The sequence below is a fragment of the Schistocerca serialis genome, chromosome 1 (assembly GCF_023864345.2).
Source record: "Schistocerca serialis cubense isolate TAMUIC-IGC-003099 chromosome 1, iqSchSeri2.2, whole genome shotgun sequence".
Taxonomy (NCBI): Eukaryota; Metazoa; Arthropoda; class Insecta; order Orthoptera; family Acrididae; genus Schistocerca; species Schistocerca serialis.
The window spans coordinates 239,327,193-239,346,837 of NC_064638.1; the positions used below are offsets into that span (position 1 = coordinate 239,327,193).

At 42.1% G+C, this 19,645-nt stretch overlaps 1 protein-coding gene across 1 annotated transcript in view; it reads right to left on the bottom strand.

Annotated features, from left to right (window-relative positions):
* Window positions 1-14,697, bottom strand: part of LOC126466663 (WD repeat-containing protein 76-like) — a 168,237-nt gene extending 153,540 nt beyond the window's left edge. Inside the window, exon 1 of the mRNA XM_050096400.1 lies at window positions 14,547-14,697. Within this exon, the coding sequence (XP_049952357.1) occupies window positions 14,547-14,579 (33 nt within the window). The 5' untranslated portion in view covers window positions 14,580-14,697. The remainder of the gene's footprint in view (window positions 1-14,546) is intronic.
* Window positions 14,698-19,645: the final 4,948 nt, after the last annotated feature.

Sequence of the window (19,645 nt, forward strand, 5' to 3'; positions counted from 1 at the left end):
GCGGTGTCGAGACAATGTGCAAGGGCACTGAGGAACTCCCACTCTGTAAATGGGGCATTATAGGATTCACTGTTGCATGTAGTGGACGAGAGGACTTTCCGTTCCAGCCATCGCTTGAGGGTGCGAAAGGCTGGGGGGTAATTCTCCGACGCAGAGGCTCGCGCATAGCGCTCAGCAATCTCATTTTCTTTGTTGGACAACGCACCACTTATGTTAACACCTATTGGGGTCAGGTACCTGAAAACACATTAGATTTTTACCCATACGTGGGAAGGTGACATATGGCAAACAATGGTCGAGACTTATCTCTCCCAACATTCCTGCTTCCATTGTTTTATAAGATGGCGAACACAGGCATGGAGCCGTTTAAAGGCTATGAGGTGCTCCAGGAAAGGGAGCCGCTTATGCCGCTGTAGAGCTCGCCAACGCTCCATAATTGCTTCAGCAACTTCTGGTGACCACCGGGCCAATCTTTCACCACGGGCACCCTAAAGAGCAAGGAATTGCATTTTCTGCCACAGAAACAATAGTTGTATTCATCTACTCAACCATCACATCAATGTTAGCATGTGGGAGAGATTCAACGGTGACAGCAGAGGTGAAAGTTTCCCAGTGTGCCTTGTTTAAAGCCCTTCTGGGCAGGCGTCCATTGGTCTGATGCCGGGGCAGTGACAGGAAGATGGGGAAGTGGTCACTATACCACACAGGTCATCATGTGTTCTCCAGTGGATAGATGGGTGAAGATCAGGACTGCAAACCCAGAGATCAATGGCCGAGTATGTGCCATGTGCCACACTGAAATGCATGGGGCACCTGTATTTAAGAGGCAGAGGTCAAGTTGTGACAGTAAATTTTCGACATCTCTGCCTCGGCCAGTAAGACGCAAACTCCACCTGACACTATTATAGTCACTACGGTTTCTGCAGTATCACTTATAGCCATGGGGGGGGCAAGCTTACACATTATCGGGAACAACCAGGTTTCCTGGAGGGCAATGCAGGAAGTAGCTGTAAAACTTAACATTTGCCGTAGCTCAGCCAGGTGGAGGAAAAGACCACCATAATTCCACTGGAGGATGATGTGATCATGAGGCTGGGAAGGCATGGAACATTCAATGAGACAGTTTACACCTCAGGGTCACCTGCTGCCACCGATTTATTTCCTGAGCAGTCTGTATCCCTGGTGTCTGAGGGTCCAGGGAGAGCTAGGTCCTCAGCTGACACCAGAATCTCCACCTCATCCTCAGAAGCAAAGCTTGTAGGTAGCAGTGGTGTGGGTGCCACCACCATTCCATTGGTCTTGGGAGTCTTCTTTTTGGATTTCTCTAGTTGGTCCTGGAGTTTCTCTGGCTGGGAGGGCTTGACTGATTTAGTCTCCAGGACTGAGGATGCGAGTGAAACCCTACAACCAGCTACTGGCGAAAGTCATCTTTCCCCCTAGCAGAAACCTGGGAAGGGAGAGACCCAAGGGACCCCTTGCAAGTGATAGGCTGCCGAAGAAGTTGGACACTTCTCCAGCTTAGAAGGGTGGACAGAAGTCCCCGATAGTTGGAGAGGAGTTGCTCCCAAAGTAGGTGGTGCAGAAGCAACAGGGACGGAATTGCTCCCCACCATCAAGTGGGCAGCTGTAGTCTTCCGGCTCAGAGGTGACTGGGGTAGGTGGAGCTGATGGGGCTAGAACAGTTGTAGCAGCGACGTATGAGGTGGTCATACAAACAGGATGGAGGTGTTCAAACTTCCGCTTAGCCTCAGTGTAGGTCAGCTGGTTCAAGGTCTTATATTCCATGATTTTCCTCTCTTTCTGTAAAATCCTGCAGTCTGGCGAACAAGGTGAATGATGCTCTCCGCAGTTGACACGGCTGGGAGGCGGGGCACAAGGAGTATTGGCATGTGATGGGGGTCCACAATCATGACATGTAAGGCTGGAAGTACAGTGGGAAGACATATGGCTGAACTTCCAGCAATGAAAACACCGCATCGCGGGAGGGATATAGGGCTTGATGTCACAGCAGTAGACCATCACCTTGACCTTCTCGGGCAATGTATCACCCTCGAAGGCCAACATGAAGGCACCGGTGATAACCTGATAATTCTCTGGCCCCGATGAACACACCAGACGAAATGAACACCTCGCCACTCTACATTGGAGTGCAGCTCGTCATCAAACTGCAAAAGAATGTCCCTGCAGAATATAATCAGGGTGTATACATGGACAAGAAAAAAAAATTCCTGGATTTTTCCCGGATTTCACGGTTGAAAATACACTTTTTCCGTGTTAAGTGACAGTATACTTTTCCTTGGCACTGTAAAACTTATCAATCCTTAGAATGTTTACGATTTTCTACACAGACATAGAATTTGCCAGCACTATAGAAAACGAAACCCAGGAGCGAAAAGCACGTTTTGGAAATATCTGTGATGTGCAGCAACATGTACACTGCATTTCTTTCCTTGTTACGGTGGTATAAATTCGAATTCCACCAAACACTGCATGTTACTTTCCGAAGCAATGAAATCGAAATTGCGACGCTTTTGTAAGCCAGTCATAGCTCATGTCACGTGATCTTGCCAGCTGATGACAGCATAGGACACGTGTTGTAGTCAACCAATAGCAAGATCACTCTTAAGTAGCACGAACACACAAAAAACAGTAAAGTTAATGGTGGAAATTAATAGACATAGTGCTGCTACAAGAAAAACAAAGCTTTCACAAATAATATTCGTCTCGAAGATTAATAAGCTGCAAGAGAAGGTAAGTTTCTACATATAATGCTGATCTTTTTGCGCGTGTTATCCTTTAAGAAACATCACACAAATGTGCGAGTAAAATTTTTAATAATGACGTAAATACCTGATCTTCTGGGCTCGAAATTCTTCTAGATGGTCGTCCTCAAAGAGTAGATTTTTGAATGAGAGTCAAACGCTCTGTGATCTAAGAAATTCATCGTACATTCTTGCACATAGTTCATGTTGCATAAAAGGAAATTTACTTTGAAAGTAACACTTTTCAAACCATCATTTGTGCCTGCGTAGCTACGATGACGCAGGAAGCCCACATGCTCGTACGTGCAATACATTAAAAGATCTTGCATTATGTCATAAAAGAAACAAGACATCAAAGGCTACTTCATGAGCTTCGGAATTTCGTGAACCATACTAAAATGCACAATTCGGCTTAAAGTGCACAATCGTATGTCCAGATTCGGATGTGAATTTCCTTGAGTACCAGTACTCTGATTATCTCATGTTTGGTTCATTATTATGGCATAATGCCATACGAGCTAGAAAATGGAAAACGTGCACTTGAAGTGCAGCGAACAGTTGAAACTAGCCAACAGTGTTAAATTAAACACTTAGTTCCAAATAAATTGACTGCCTCAGCACAAAAGATTAATGAAAGCCAAATGTCTTTAGCAAACAGACAAAAATAACTTCATTGTTCTGCAAGGCGATTAATGCTTAATTGTCAGAAAGGTGGAAATAAAACATCAAACTAACAACATATTTTAGCCTTCAGTAATTATGCGAACGTATTTTAATTCATTTGGTAGCTCCCGGCCACAGAAATCCGTTTTGTTTTCATTTAATGTGAGAGCAATAACCGAAGAGGAAACAGCAAAATCACTAAACATAAACACAGGTCACGTGGAGACTACCCACCTCCCCACTACAACTCTGACTGCTCTGTGCATCAGCCCCGGATCTACGATTTCCGAACTGGAGCAATTTAGATAGTGGCGCAAAGCCACACATCTGTAGCCAGAAGCGGGAGAAGGTATTAGCCCAGATCACATAAGATCTTACGTGATCTGGGGTACTACTCACACGCGACTCAACTGCGCACGCGCAAGACCCCGCCTGCAACTGCTAAAATGAGTAATGTAAACAGCTGTCACGTCACGCTCATCGGAGCCAATTTGTTTTTAGGTTGCACTGCATATTCTTCCTAAAGCCTTTGACACACTTTGGTTGGCAGACGCTTGTATGAGCACAGTGTTTTGTTGTATATGGCGCATTTCCTTTGCGACTTAAGCCTTATTTTCCTTTTTTTCTCTCTTGTTCATGTTTTATTGCTGCAGTATTATTCTGCAAAAGTGGTATACAGTAATATCCTTCGTTAGAGTATTGGTTCTTATCAGTCAAAATTACAAAAATTTAACAGAAAACTAAAACAATGAAAAATTCCCGGAATTCTAAAAAATTCGCAGGTTTTTTCCAGAATCTCCCAGCTGTCCCGGATCGTATACACCCTGATAATACTCTGGACCATATTTAAACTCTCACGGGGTGTGATGATAACAGGATCATCATCCAATTTGTCACAAGTGAGTAATGCTTGTGATTGGGCAGCGGATGCTGTGTTTATCAAAACTGACCCAGAGACCATTTTAGACAAGCCCTCCACCTCCCTAAACTTGCCCTCTAAATGCTCTACAAAGAACTGAGGCTTCATCGTCATGAAAGACTTCCAAACAGCTCTCGTACGTACTAGGTACCAGGGCAAAAAAGCGTCGCCGCCAGCCCTAGACTTTCGTTCCTCTCATGATATGGCCAGGGAGGGGAACGATTTGGGGTCATACGCCTGCGCATTGAAGTGCGCCCGCGAACACTTAGGGTGGGCCAGACCAAGGGGCCTCCCCATGGGTGCCACCCAGCCACAGCAAGGGCCACTTAGGCAGGATGGCCATTGCCGGGAGTCCCAATGTCCCAGGGAGATAGGCATCTACTACTTGGCATATACAGGGAGTTAACAGCACAGTCATCAGCAGAGAGATCCCTGTGTTGTCAGGGTGCTACAACCAACAGGGTACATGGCAGCCCCACCACAGTGGACTGGCTACCATGCTGGATATCACGTGCAAAGAAGTCCAAGGTCGTTGTCGGCACAGAAAACGACACAGCATTGTGCATGAAAGAAACTGCACCCAGGAATGTAGTCTCACCCAAGGGATGGAGAATGAGTGGCACTGCAATGTGACAACGAGAAAGTGGGCTAAAGATCTCAATGCATGATGGACACGATGCACCATGCAAGGCACCCTTCCCCAATTGGCTCACTCTCCGGAAAAATTTTGAAATATGGAAGTCAAACCCTACAGGGGACCATCGAGGACATGCCACTGGGTATTAGAAGTATCAGTGGGTACAGTAATCTGGACCACGACCTCTGAAAAGTCTCTCTGTATGGTGGTACAATATGCAATGAGTGGTTTCCATTAGCACTAAAAAGAGCGGAAATGATGTTTATGTCGATCTCTATTCTAATTTTCTGCACAGGTTACGGAACTCCTGGAACTGAGGTGATGCAAAACTTTTTTTTAGATGTGTGTATGTTTCATCTAGACCACTGATACTTTATTTCAATAAAACAAAAACATATTTGGTGATAAAAATATGTATTTTGTTGGGGTTGCAAGACATATTTAAAGAATCTTCTCTGATTTCAGAAATAATGTTAGGAAAAATGTAGGCCCCTGGAAAGCAGTGTATAGGGCAGGGAAGAGTTGTGTAAACCATCATAGGTACCGACCGCCAATAAAATGTTGGTTCGACGATGTCCACTTTTGTGGGTTATTACCCATAGTGTTATGTGTATTATTTTACAGGTACTGTGTGGGTTTTTCTTCAAGACATACGTGAGTACATAGTGTACAACGTGTCAGCCACTGCAACAATTTCCTTCTTATTGTCCACACTTTCTAATATATAAACTACTTTCAAAGTGTCAAAATGTATCAGAATAAATAAAATGCCTATAAAATGCTGCACTGTACAATGTACTTGTGGTGGTACAGTTGCAATTCCTGAAAGACATTGCCTGTGTCCTCTGGCTTGCCAAGGGGCACCGCAGTCCTGGCTCCAAGGATAAACCATGTTCATGTGTCACAGACACAATATCGATGAAATAAGACTTGCGCGAATACTCTGAGAATCAATACTAATAAGGATAGGTAGCTGCTCACCATAAAGATGATCGCTGAGCCAAAGACAAGCATGCAGAAAAGACAATCACACTCTCACAAGTAAATTTTTGGTCACAGCCTTTGTCAGAATACAAGATCACACACATTCACACAAGCGCTCAGACAACTCATGCGCACGTGACCATCTCTGGCTGCTGCATCAACAGTCTGAGAATCAGATCCAAACTAACCACTCCTCACGCCTCTCGTCAGCAGCTGCTAGGCTAGCGACAAGAAATAGTGGCGGCACTGACTGCAATCTGAGGGAAGTGGTAGAAAAGGGAGAAGCAGTAAGAATGAGGTAGCAGGGAAGAGGCACACATACTCAGCTGCACCAAGCCAACGACAAAGCATGACATCTCAATGAACAGAACATTTCATCTACCGAGACCAAAACGAAATTTTTCAAACTTTTTTTTTTTCAAATTTCCCTGATACATTTGAAATTCCCTGATTTCCAGAACTTGAGGCAACCCTGACAGCAATCAGCCACATATTGGTGATGCGCGAAAGTACTGCGGATTCCAAATGAAACAGGTATATATGGTGCACAAGAAAGCCCAAAAGCCACTTTGGAATCATGATATATGCCCTCCAGCTTCAATGCACCTACAAAGATGGTGGTTGACTATTCGTTCGAATAGCTTACACAGCCCATTTGTTACAGAGATAGGCCGGTAGTTAAAATATCTGGGTTTCAGAACAGGAATAATACCCTCCAGCCATTAAAAGAGAAATATACTCTCCCACCAAATGGGCTTAAAAAGTCAGGGGATATGTTTCAAGCTGTCGGTACAATCACGTTTGAACATTTGGTTGTGGATTTTGTCCGGTCCAGGGGCCTTGTGTCACTCTTTCAGAGTGCTGAAAAGCTCCCATTCACTAAAAGAGACATTGTATGATACAAAGCCTTGCACATGAAAAGATAGCAGGCAGCACTAAATAAGGTGTTTCCGATCCAGCATGAGCAATTGTATCAATACTATCCTGTACCACTTTGCCGATATCAATCACATGACCACCCTCCAGCATGAGCAATTGTATCAATAGTATCCTGTACCACTTTGTCGATATCAATCACATGACCAGCTGCAAACAGGGCTGCAGAGGAGAAAGCCTGCCACTACACTTTCCAAAACAACCAACATGGAGCATGTTCTACACGTCCTTGAGTGGAGAGAGAGAACAACAGGCAAATAGTCGCTGTCACGAAGGTAGCCAACGGCATGCCACTGAATCAGGGGTAAGATACTTGGGCTGCAAACTGCAATATCAATAACTGAAAATTTTCTACGGGCCACATTGAAATGGTCTGCAACTCCGGTGTTGAGTAGGCATACATTTAATCTGAAAAGAGGTGTTCTGGCACTCGGCTTCTGAGAGACAGTGTCGCCGCTCCACAGAGTTTTATGGGCATCAAGTCCTCCAATAAGAGGAAAAGGGCCGTGCCACTAGCTCTTCCAGTGATAGGTGGACACTAATGACTACAGCTTCCAGTGCAGTGGTAAGGGGCACCTGCTCACTAAAAATACTGGAGTGTATGAAGGTACAGACCCCACAGGATGCCCTCTCGACATTAATGCGATTGGTACAGTAGGGGTGGTAGTTTTTCAGAACAGGGAGGGGTGCTGCCATAAACCGTGTTTCATGAAGCATTATGCCAATTGCAAAATAAGTTGTCATTACATGATGGAGTTTGGTCAAATGGCAATAGTAACCAAGAAAGTTACACTGGAGGAGGATTGGTGACAGGCCTAAGAAAGTGGCAAATTAAAATTATGGGTGTGGTTACTTCGCTACCGCCACCAGGTCATAGTCCACAAGACTCTGCAATCCATCATCCATGTGCACAGGCTTGACTGCTATGGGGCTAGGAAGCAGAACGTCCGAAGCCTAAGAAAAAATGTACCTTTCTGCTTATCCTTCCAAGACTTCATTTCTGTAAAGATTTCCCCATTTTATCTTCCAGGAGTCAAGAGAACCGTACTTTTCTTCAGCCCACAGCCCATGGCTGCTGGTACTTGTCTTGAGAGGGGGAACACTGATGGGTGCCCTCATCCCTGACACCAGGGGATGACTAGGCATCTCTGGCCACACTAATTGTGTGGGAACCGCTGGTGCTATATGTGTAGGGGATGAAGGGGCTGATGTTCCCTCGCCCTACTGGAGGGCAGGCCCTGGAATATGAACAGGGCCTCAAGGTGTCGTGCAAGACACTGAGATGAGGACTGTGGCAACTTGAAACTTGCATCTTCATAAGACATGCAGTCAAGTGTTTTATACTCTTGAATTTTCTTTTCCCTCTTGAACACTGAGCCCTGCAGCAAATGAGGAGTGTAAGGGTCCAGACACTTGACACAGTGAGAGGGTTGATCACAAGGGCTGCTCTCATGGGACGCCCGTCCACATGACCTACAGATAGCCAGCCTCATTAGAACAGAGGCAGGACACGTGTCCAAACCTTCGGCACATAAAACATTTCATCGGAGGAGGAGAGTAAGGCCTGACATCACACACAAACCATGACCTTAACCTTCTCAGGCAAAATTTCGCCATTGAAGGCTAGGATAAAAGTGTCTACACTCTTATCTTTGGTCCCTTCTGGATAGGACAAACAAAATGGGACACTACACTGTACCAGATTAGTACTCAGCTCTTCATGAGTGAAGTGTTAGGTCCCAAAGGAAGAGAAAACCGTGGGATCTATCAAGCTTATTATGAGGAGAAATTGTGATTGGTATATCATCTAACTTGAGACTGGCCTGAAGTGCCTGTGGTTGGTGTGTGATAATTTTATCGGCAAATATCGGTTTCTCATCTTAACTATTGCCACAACGTCCTCAAACTGATCATCAATATTTTCAATGAAAAACATTGGCTTACCATCCTGCAAGTCAACATTTGCAACGTTAGAAACAAGCTGTTAGAGCTAGAACATTTTTGTAAAATAAAAAATGTGATGTACTGTGTGGCTCAGAACATTGGCTTATAGAACATCAAGTAGATTTGTTCATACCTAAAGAGCACATTCTGGCAGCTATAATGTATAGAAACGAGAGGGAAAAAATGGAGGCGCCGCAATATTTATTAGACAATGTACACAATTCTCTACAATAGATGTAAGTTCATACTCCTCAAAATTAAATGGCAAATCTACTTGTATAAGACTGATAGACCAAAATATTGTAATTGTTAGCTTGTATATATCTCCAAACAGTAATGTTAATTTATTTTTCGAGAAATTTGAACAGATGATGACAAAAATCTTTAAACTCAAAACAAATGTAGCTATATGTGGTGATTTCAACGTCGACTTGCTAGACATAGGAACTAGGCACAAAAACATTCTTAAACCTACTCAGATCAATAAATCTATATTATACTAACAATAGCCCGACACGTGGAAATGCCTGTTTGGACAATATTATAATAAATTTTTCAAGAGACCTATATAGTGTAAGCATTGCAGATGAATATCTTGCAGATCATGATCGTCTACTCTTAACATACCAGTATACACAGTCAGATAAGATTATAAGGAAATACAGAAGCATCCGATCTTACCCGTCGGCTTTGACGCATGACGTCACAAATACGGCGGAAACGACCATAAACGACAATTCCAATATGGCGGACATAAAAACATCGCATACGTATCATAAACACTGAAATACACAGGTTTCACAAAAAGCCTAATGACTCTAACGGGACAAGCGTGGGAAATTGGGGGTTTTTGGTTGGGGAGAAACTAAATATACACAATTGTAGCCACCGACCGCCACACAAAACCACGCAAAACGACGAAAAAAATCAACAACACGAAACTGACCAAATACCAAAAAACACATTCTTATCCAGAATCAGACACTTCCCTTGACCTACCTAGATCTACAGTAACTCCCGATCCCATAAATTAGGATCGGGCACTTCCCTTGACCTATATAGCTCAATAGAACCTCCCGATCACATCCCCAGATACAAAACTCAAAAAACACTTCCCTTAAACCTACATACATCTACAACAGCTCCCGATCCCATAAATTAGGATCGAACACTTCCCTTGACCTATATAGCTCAACAGAATCTCCCGATCCCATCCGCCAATACAAAAATCAAACCGAATACACTCAATAACAAACTCACCCGACGTACAGCAATTACCAATACATTAACCATCACACAAAACCGTTAACTCACTAATACAAATTCCGCTTCAAAACCACGAACACAGCACTCACCACTGAGCAACAGCAAACTGACCCCAACAAACCAAACAAACGTAAACCATGAACACACCACCAGAGGGCACGACAAACACCCCACGACATCTACAAACACGCCACAATCACAAACCAAACTCCGCGCCGTAATGACGTCACACACCACAACACGCTTACGTCACGGGTCAAAGCCGACAAGTAAGATCGGAGGTTTCTGTTGACCCGATTATAAGGTTGCAAATAATAAGCCAAGCATGACATGGGTTAGAGGTCAGAAAGAGGAATATGTCCAAGTTATTCACAGACTCCCTCAGAAAGGTAAACTGGAACTTTGTTTATGAATACGACACAGATCAATCAACTGTTGAAACACTATAATAATTTCCTTAGCACATACACTGACTTCTGGTACTCTTGCTCAACAATGAAAAGAAACAGTATTAAAGCAAATAAAAAGGTAAAAAGCTTAAATGATACACTGATGACCTTGCTAGTATCTGGGAAAAGATGCTTTCACTGTATAAAACACACAAAAACAATGGCAAATGTGGGACAGAACAAAATGATACTTATTATAAGACTACCTGAAATGTAAAAAACATTACAAAGCCAACCTTAAACTTGTCAAACAAGCTGCCTATGAAAAGTACACAGAAGGGGCCCCAAACAAATGCAAGGCTGCTTGGGATACTACAAAACAAAAACATACTTCTGCCCAAACACAAGATGTCCCACTTGAGCCCAAAAAGCTCAGTAAATATTTTACAACTACAGTAAATGAATTAAAATAAAAAAAATTAAACAGTCAGACATACCACCAATTGATATACTTGCTTATCAGCTACTTAAAGGGCATGAATTTCACTGTGACCCTGTCACACCCACAGATATTATAAATATAGTTAAAAAAAATTTCCAACTCTAAAACCATGGACTACTACTGGCTATCTAACTACACAATACAAAGGACAATACACCTCTTTTGCAATCCACTGTCTTTTATTATGAATAAATGCCTAGAAGTTGGAGTTTTCCCTGATCAGCTTAAAATTTCTAAAGTTATACCTATACACAAAAAGGGGGGGGGGGGGGGGGGAAACACCACCCTGAAATCTGTAGACCAGTGTCTATTGCACCAATCTTTTCCAAAATATTTGAAGCAATTTTCCACAAATTAAGAAACTATTTTGAAAAGTATGACCTCCTCTGTAGTAGGCAGCATGGTTTTCGACTAGGGAAAAATATCACCTCTGCAATCCTTTAAATAGTTAATCTGACATTAACTGCGTTTGAAAATAAACAATTTCACTTGAACTTTGTGATCTGAGTAAGGCATGTGATTATTTCTCCTTTGACATCCTACAAGTCACAATTTGTATCAATTCAAAATAGAGACTCTTATGAATAGTGTCACATCTGGTGTAACTCAGGGTTCTGTCCTCGGTCCTTGCAATTAAAGATCTGCTATCTTATGTTAGGTCTGAGCCAGTTATCTATGTGGATGATACAACCTTAATCAGCACAGATCGAGATTTATCAAAGTTACACCATAAATCACATAACACACTCAACACTAAACTGGTCCTCGGCTAACAAACTTCTATGTAATCCAGAGAAAATTCCGCATCCCCATCCGGCAAAAGAGGAAGAACCAAAAATCTGTGGAACTGCTTGGAATACACATTGATTCCAAACTTATCTGGCAACCCCATATCAACCAGGTCTGCAAAAAGTTATCAAGGGTGTTCTATCACATCTGGAAACAGATCTAGTGAGTAACAAGTATCCCAGAACAGCTTACTTTGGACTTTTTCAGCCTCATATCTTATGCACCGTTACTATGGGGCCACTCATGTTATGTCAGTGATGTACTAATGATGGAGAAAAAGGGGCTACAAATAATGTGCAAGGTTGGTCCAAGGGAACACTACCGTCCCTTATTCGTCAAAATGAAAATAATGGCAGTGATAAATCTTTATATTTATGCATCGCTGATATATTCTAAAAAGAACAGAACAGAATTAACACCAGAGAGAACATACACTTTCATGACACCAGAAACAGAGTACTGATATTCCTAGACAGTCTGACAAAAACAGGCAACACTCACAAAGTGAACTGTTTGAAATTATTTAACAAATTACCACATACTGCACTCAATACACCTTTCAATAATTTTATATGCCTATCATATGATGACAAGCATATAGAAGAAGTGGACAGTGTTAAATTCTTGGGATTACAGCTTAATAATAAATTAAACTGGGAGGAGCAAACCACAGAACTGCCGAAGCATCTAAACTAATCTCTATTTGCAATGCAAATCCTATCAGACATGGTGAATATAAAAATGAAAAAGCTGGCATACTATGGTTACTTTCACTCCATTATGTCATATGGTATTTTTTGGGGTAATTCATCAAGCCAAGCTAAAGTTTTCCGAGCACAAAAACGTGCAGTAAGAGTTATATGTGATGTGAACTTAAGAACATCTTAAAGAGGCCTGTTTAGGGAACTAGGGGTACTAACTACTGCTTCCAGTATATTTATTCCTTAATGAAATTGGTCATTAAAAATATATCATTTTTTCAAACCAACAGCTAAGTTCATGGAATCAATACTAGAAATAATAATCTCCACAAGGATTTATGGTCATTTACTCATGTACAAAAAGGTGCGCATTATTCAGGAACACACATTTTCAAAAACTTGCCAGCAGCCATAAAAAGCTTAACAACCGCGCGTTTGTGTGTGTGTGTGTGTGTGTGTGTGTGTGTGTGTGTGTGTGTGTGTGTGAGAGAGAGAGAGATCCTTTCATATAGTGCTCATTAAAAAATATGACAATCATTCCACTTGGGACCTGGGGAAGGTACATTAGCTCATTTGTTTTAGTTGTAAATATTTGCGATGTATTATTTTTCTGGCATGTTCTACATTCTGGAGGACCTCCTCACTATGAGTCAATTGGAATGAAAGTAATCTAATCTAAAAGTAAACTGCACAAATGGTTAATAGACAATCCATACTACAGTCTCACAGAATTCTTGCATACTTGTAACATAGAAATTAAGTTTTAAGTCAATGATTGCAATACTGTACAGTTGATTAATGTAGCACAAATAATTTATACTTCAGTGAAATCATATTTGTAAGTGCAAATAAGTCAACATACATGAAAATACCAAGCGAATAAAACTGCAGAGACTGACATTTCCGTTCAATTAAGTAATGGAGTTTTCAAAAAAGTAAGGAATTACAAATTCATGGTTGTCATCGTTAACAAGCATTTGAAGAGGACCTATTTGCAAAGTATGCTCAAAGGTAAGCACAAACATTCTTAATGAGGAACATGTCTAAAACAGTAAACACAGACATGTTATTAACAATACACCATGGTCTGATCTACCCCCACTTATAATCCTGCATTGTAGTCTGAGGAAATAATGCATATACACATATCTATAGGTAAGTGACTTGAAAGAAGGCTGTTACGTGCATTGCAAATGTGACCCTCAAGACTATCCGGCAGAAAAATTACGGGAACTTAATGACAGTCCCTGCACTAAATTTACATGAAACGAAATAGTACCACCCAGTTGAACAGATACATACACAATTAGAATAGGCACTACGAGAAATACTGACGATTAACAACTTAGGAAATGGCTCAAGGTATCCGAGAGTGATCGTTTCATTGCTGGGTGCATTTAACATAAATTGCAACACAGAATAAAAAGCATTGAAATATACATCTGTTTTGAGAAACAAATTACACAGTTATTGGGTCTATGCAGCCGTGTATAGTTTAAATGAATACCTAGGTGCTAAACAGTAGAGACGATCTTGTTCAACGAGGGAGGCTGCCAGACTGTTAAAAGGCATAAATCACTCAGTCCTAGGTGTACACTACTGAGGTGTGATGGCGAAATATTAATATTTTGATAATGTGAAGGTGAGCATGCGATTATCGTATTGCAGGTGATCATACAATTCTCGTGTTGAGAAGAGACTTAATATCCATGTTTCCTTCTCTTTCAGGTTCTGGAAAAAACTTTTTCACGACAACTTCTCGATTGCTGAGCTATTTCTGTCGACATCAGTAAGTGAAAAATAGCACATTCTACTCACAAACAGTTCATTTCAACAGTTCGTGCGAAGTTATTTCACTAATCCTACATTAAATCGGTAATCTGCAGCAATCTGGTAACACACTACAGGAGCTTTATTCAAAAACCGTAAAATGACATCTGCCGTAGCTGCCTTTCAGTAATTACGTAACATTGTAACATTAGCGCACACATATAAACACAACAAATACAGGCTCAGACATCTAACATTAACACATATTGTCGTCGTTTACCAACCTTCCTTCTTCTTAAAACTCCTGCTTTCGACATTTTAAACAGTTTTTCAATCTGACACTACCCAACCATGACAAAACCAGTCCAACGTTTCGCGCCAAATGCAAAGAACAAAAAGTACTGCAATGCATCCGAAACACGTCTCACGTTTCGCGCCAAATGGGGCGTACCAAAGAACTATGTGGAAACCTTGCACATGCACAGCCCACACTACAGCCTTTTTCTTCTGGCGCCAGTTCCCATTTCCATACTTCCGACTGGACCTCACGTCGGTACAGTTTACAACATTGAGTCATCGGAAATAATGAGTAAGAATATTGACAAAATTGCAGTATTTAGCAGAAGAGAATACAGAGGCGTTGATAAAAACGAAATACGAAAGCAGATCTTGGTTGCTACATCTGATTCTCCTATAAAACTGATACACAGGAGAAGGGCCTAAAAACTGAAAAAAAACCGTTTTGTAATGACGAGGGTTACCCTGAGCAACACTTGGTGCATTGCGTAAACATGAAACTTTACTTTGCGTCAAAAATAGATTCAAATCTCCAAGCCTAGGCTCATTTATGAGACTAACAAACTTTGTACAGCCACGTCGTTGTAATATTTATATTCACTCATCAAAGGCAAAATTTATAACCACTATCATGGAATCACAATAATTTTCGAAACTGACAGGTTTACAGTAACACAATCCTCAGCAAATTAACAACCAAAATCTTCACACTGACACAACGTTGCACAGTCTTTAATTACTGCGCTAACAAGACCATCCCAACCCGAACGTTTACTTTTTGGCGGCTAATTTATCGTATATGTGTCCTGCTCCTTCATTTCCTCAGATTCAGGATCATTGTTTGTCGTGTAGCGTGTAATTTTTCTCGCTGTGTGAGGATATACGTTTGGTATTATGGAGCCAGTTGAGATATGGCATGCTTGTTAAAAACATCAAAAAGTTTTTCGCTCTTGCATCAGTTGACTTTCATATCGGATATTTATTGTTCTTGCTATCTAAGTCGATAAACAAGGAAATCTAGGGCTGTGTAGCAACACGCAGCAGACCACGCAGCAGACCACGCAGCTGATTCGCTCGACGAGCTGTCACCATCAGGGTTCATGCACCGGCCACCAGGAGCGGTGTGATCGGTTTCTCCATGCCGCAGTGCAAAGTTCTACGACCATTAATTTATGTGTTTTAATTCTCAGTTGGTTCCCGAGCAAACTTGTACGGGCTTGTATGTTAATTAGTTATGCAAGAGTTTCTCTGTGGATTGTTGTAATTGTTCAACATATGAACGTGCCTAATTGTTCTGATTAAACCGCTGTCTCAAGATGTTGCATATCTGTTCTCACTGTACTAGAACTCAGCATATGTGTTAAATTTGAAAGTCAAGCAACAGAGTACAATAATAGTGACCCCGACGTGGTACAGCTCGAGGAAATAAAATCAGCAATACAAAAATATCACGCCGAATTTTCAAGAAACAGGAAATTGCGAGATGGGAGGCACACAGGCATTAGGCAGTGTGGTTACCCTCATTTTGGCCACACAACCCAGCCTTATTTTTCGCATAGGTAGTGGCAAGTTTTCTCTGCACCGGTTTGACTACAGACTCCACCAAATTGGCGCTGGTCGTCAGCCAGTTAGATCATTGGTACATAGCAGAGGTGCAAGATGTAATAACCTCACCTTCAGATACGGAAGCGTGAGCAAAGATCAATTTCGAGTTAATTCGTAGAATGACACTCCTGATTGACAGCGTCACTGGCCTTTCTACCGATGGATTCCGACATCAAGCTGATCTGCTCAACAGGCAGTAGAGATGCTGAGCTACTGGGTCAGTTCTCAGATGTCATGAGTCCTCCAGGTGCCCCAAAAGAGGCACCATGTGTCACAGCACCACAGATTATATTAAGACTACCGCAGGCCCTCCAATTTCATGCTGATCCAGACTCCTAGCTCGAGACTACTGTGCTGTTGCAAGGACCGAGTTTAATTCCATGTTGAAAGAAAGCATCATTCGTCCATTTAGCAGCCCATGGTCATCGCCTGTACATCTGCTCCCTAATAAGAGTGGCACATGGCGCACATGCAGGGATTATCGTGCCATTAATGCTAAGACAATACCAGATCGTTGTCCTGTACCACTATTGAGAAACTAAAACTATGCATTACGTGGAGCATTATTATTTAGCGTGTTAGACTGTGCAAAAGCCTATACTCATGTTCCCACAACTGAGAAAGATATATCAAAGATGGCTATCATCATGCCTTTTGGCCTTTTTGAAAGCTGATCTATGATGTTCGAAATTAAAAAAAACGCTGCACAGACATGGCAAAGAGTCATAGGTACAGGGCTACAAAAGCTGTCATGTTGTTTTGGGTATCTTGACGATATCCTCCTCTTTTCGGCAACACTGGAGGAACATGAACAGCACTTACTCAAGATTTCTAGATGCCTAGACAAATACGATGTCATACTGAACACTGCAAAATGTGTTTTCAAGCAGACAGAGATCACCTTCTTAGGCAATCTTAGATCACAAGTGAAATGGTTGCCATTACCAGGGAACATCGAAGCCATATTAAGTATGCTGCAGCCAGAAACCGCTGAAGAGCTGAAGATTCTTACGAATTCTCAATAGTTATTTGTGCTATCAACCCCACTCAGCAGAACTTCAGGAGCCTCTTTCCACATTATTGTACAGTACTGAAGGAAGAACACCAATGCAGTGGACAGACAGAATGAATGCCACTTTCGAATCAGCTACACAAAGCATAGCAGAAGCAGCACTAGTTTCACAATAATATGTGGATGATGCCTGGCAGCCCCTCGCATTCTACTCACATAATCCCTGCCAGCACAACAAAAATGGAACATGTACGATCTCGAATTACTTGCGGTTTACAGGTCCATAAAACTTTTTGTACACGTTTAGAGGTGAGGGAATTTTCAATTTATACATCGTCTATACGTTTCGGCAAAATAATAACAAGTATTTGCCAAGACAATATAATCAACTGGAGTTTGTCGCAAAGTTTAGTGCTGGTGTGCAACACTTATCAGGAATCGATAGCGTAATGGCAAACTATCTTTCCCATATGCGCAATATCACAGAGGCAGTAAACTTTATGCAAATAGCTAAGGCACAAGAACCTGAGCAAGAGCTATAGGGATTTTTAACAGACAGTGCATCCAGCATTCAACTGAAGCTTAAAGATATCCTAGGTGCAAATGGCAAACTGTGTTGCAAGGTTAGCAATGGTAGAATTCGTCCTTTCATACCTTCTGTGTTTCGTAAGTGTGTTTTAGAAAACTTGTACAGTTTGTGTCACCCCAGCGTCAAGACAACAATGAAACTAATAACTAGCAGTTTTGTATGGCCAGGGATACAAAACGATAGTTGAAACTGATCTCAAGCATGTCCACAACACCATTGCAGCAAGATTTCTGGCCATATCCACGCCCAGTTGGAGATTTTCAAGACCCTATCGATGTGGTAGGACCAGTACCCCCTTCAGATGTACAATGATATCTTTTGATAGTGAAGGAGCTTTTACCTGATGTCCAGAAGCCATCCCAGTGAACAACATAGCAGCCAAGACACTGGCCACAGCCTTTTTGTCACACAGGGTACCTCACTTTGGTTGCCCACTTCACGATACAACAGCCCAAGGATGTCAGTTTGAGTCTGAGCTATGTGCCCAGTTGAGTAAATTTTGTGTGCACATTGCACCCCAAAACTACAAGCTACCATCCCGCAAGTAATGGTACGGCTGAATGGCAGCACCAGTTGTTAAAAGCTGCACTAATATGCTATGAGTTAAAAAGGACATCTCCATTATCATTAGTCTTACTTGGGCTGTGTAACATTTGCAAGCCTGACCTGGACACTTCCCCAGTGAACTCATCAAACCACGCCAATCACAATGGATGCCTCGAAGGAATCAGATTTCGTTGCTCACTTAAGAGAACGATGTCACAATTCTGGCCATGTCAAGCATCATGTCATGGGACTCCACAAACCTTTGTACTTTGAGAGTTGCAGTCCTGTACACATGTAACGTTGCGCAGAGATGGGGTGAATTGATGCTTATGTATACTGGTCTGCATCATATTCTTAGCAGAAGTGGAAGAACATTAGACATTCTCATCAACCATGCAAATCGAGAACGAAACTCCCTTTTATCTGAGGGGACATGCAGCAGACCACAGCTTCATCAGGTGGACGGTTGATTTGCTCGACCATCTGTCAACAGGGTTCATGTATTGGTCAACAGGAGCACTGTGATTGGTACCTCCTTGCCAAGTTCTGTGACTATTAATACCTGTGTTTTAATTCTCGCTTGGTTAAAAAAAACTTGATAGTATGTGCTTGTATGTCAGTTAGTTAGGTAACAGCTTCCCTGTGAATTGCTCGTCGGTAAAGCAGATGCCAGACTGAGATTCATTGGAAGAATCCTAAGGAAATGCAATCCGAAAGCAAAGGAAGTAGGTTACAGTGCGCTTGTTCGCCCACTGCTTGAATATTGCTCAGCAGTGTGGGATCCGTACCAGATAGGGATGATAGAAGAGATAGAGAAGATCCAATGGAGAGCAGCGTGCTTCGTTACAGGATCATTTAGTAATCGCGAAAGCGTTACAGAGATGATAGATAAACTCCAATGGAAGACTCTGCAGGAGAGATGCTCAGTAGCTCGGTACGGGCTTTTGTTAAAGTTTCGAGACATACCTTCAACGAAGAGTCAAGCAGTATATGGCTCCCTCCTACGTATATCTCGCGAAGAGACCATGAGGATAAAATCAGAGGGAAGCACACCGACAATCCTTCTTTCCACGAACAATACGAGACTGGAATAGAAGGGAGAACCGGTAGAGGTACTCAAGGTACCCTCCGCCACACACCGTCAGGTGGCTTGCGGAGTATGGATGTAGATGTAGATGTATTGTTCTACATATGAGCAAGCACGATTGTTCCAAATAAAACAATGTCTCAAGATATTGCATAATGTTCCACTACTGTCCCAGCTGTATTAGAATTCAGAAAACATATTTAAAATTCATAAGTCAAGCAACAGACTGTAACATAACTAAACTGAC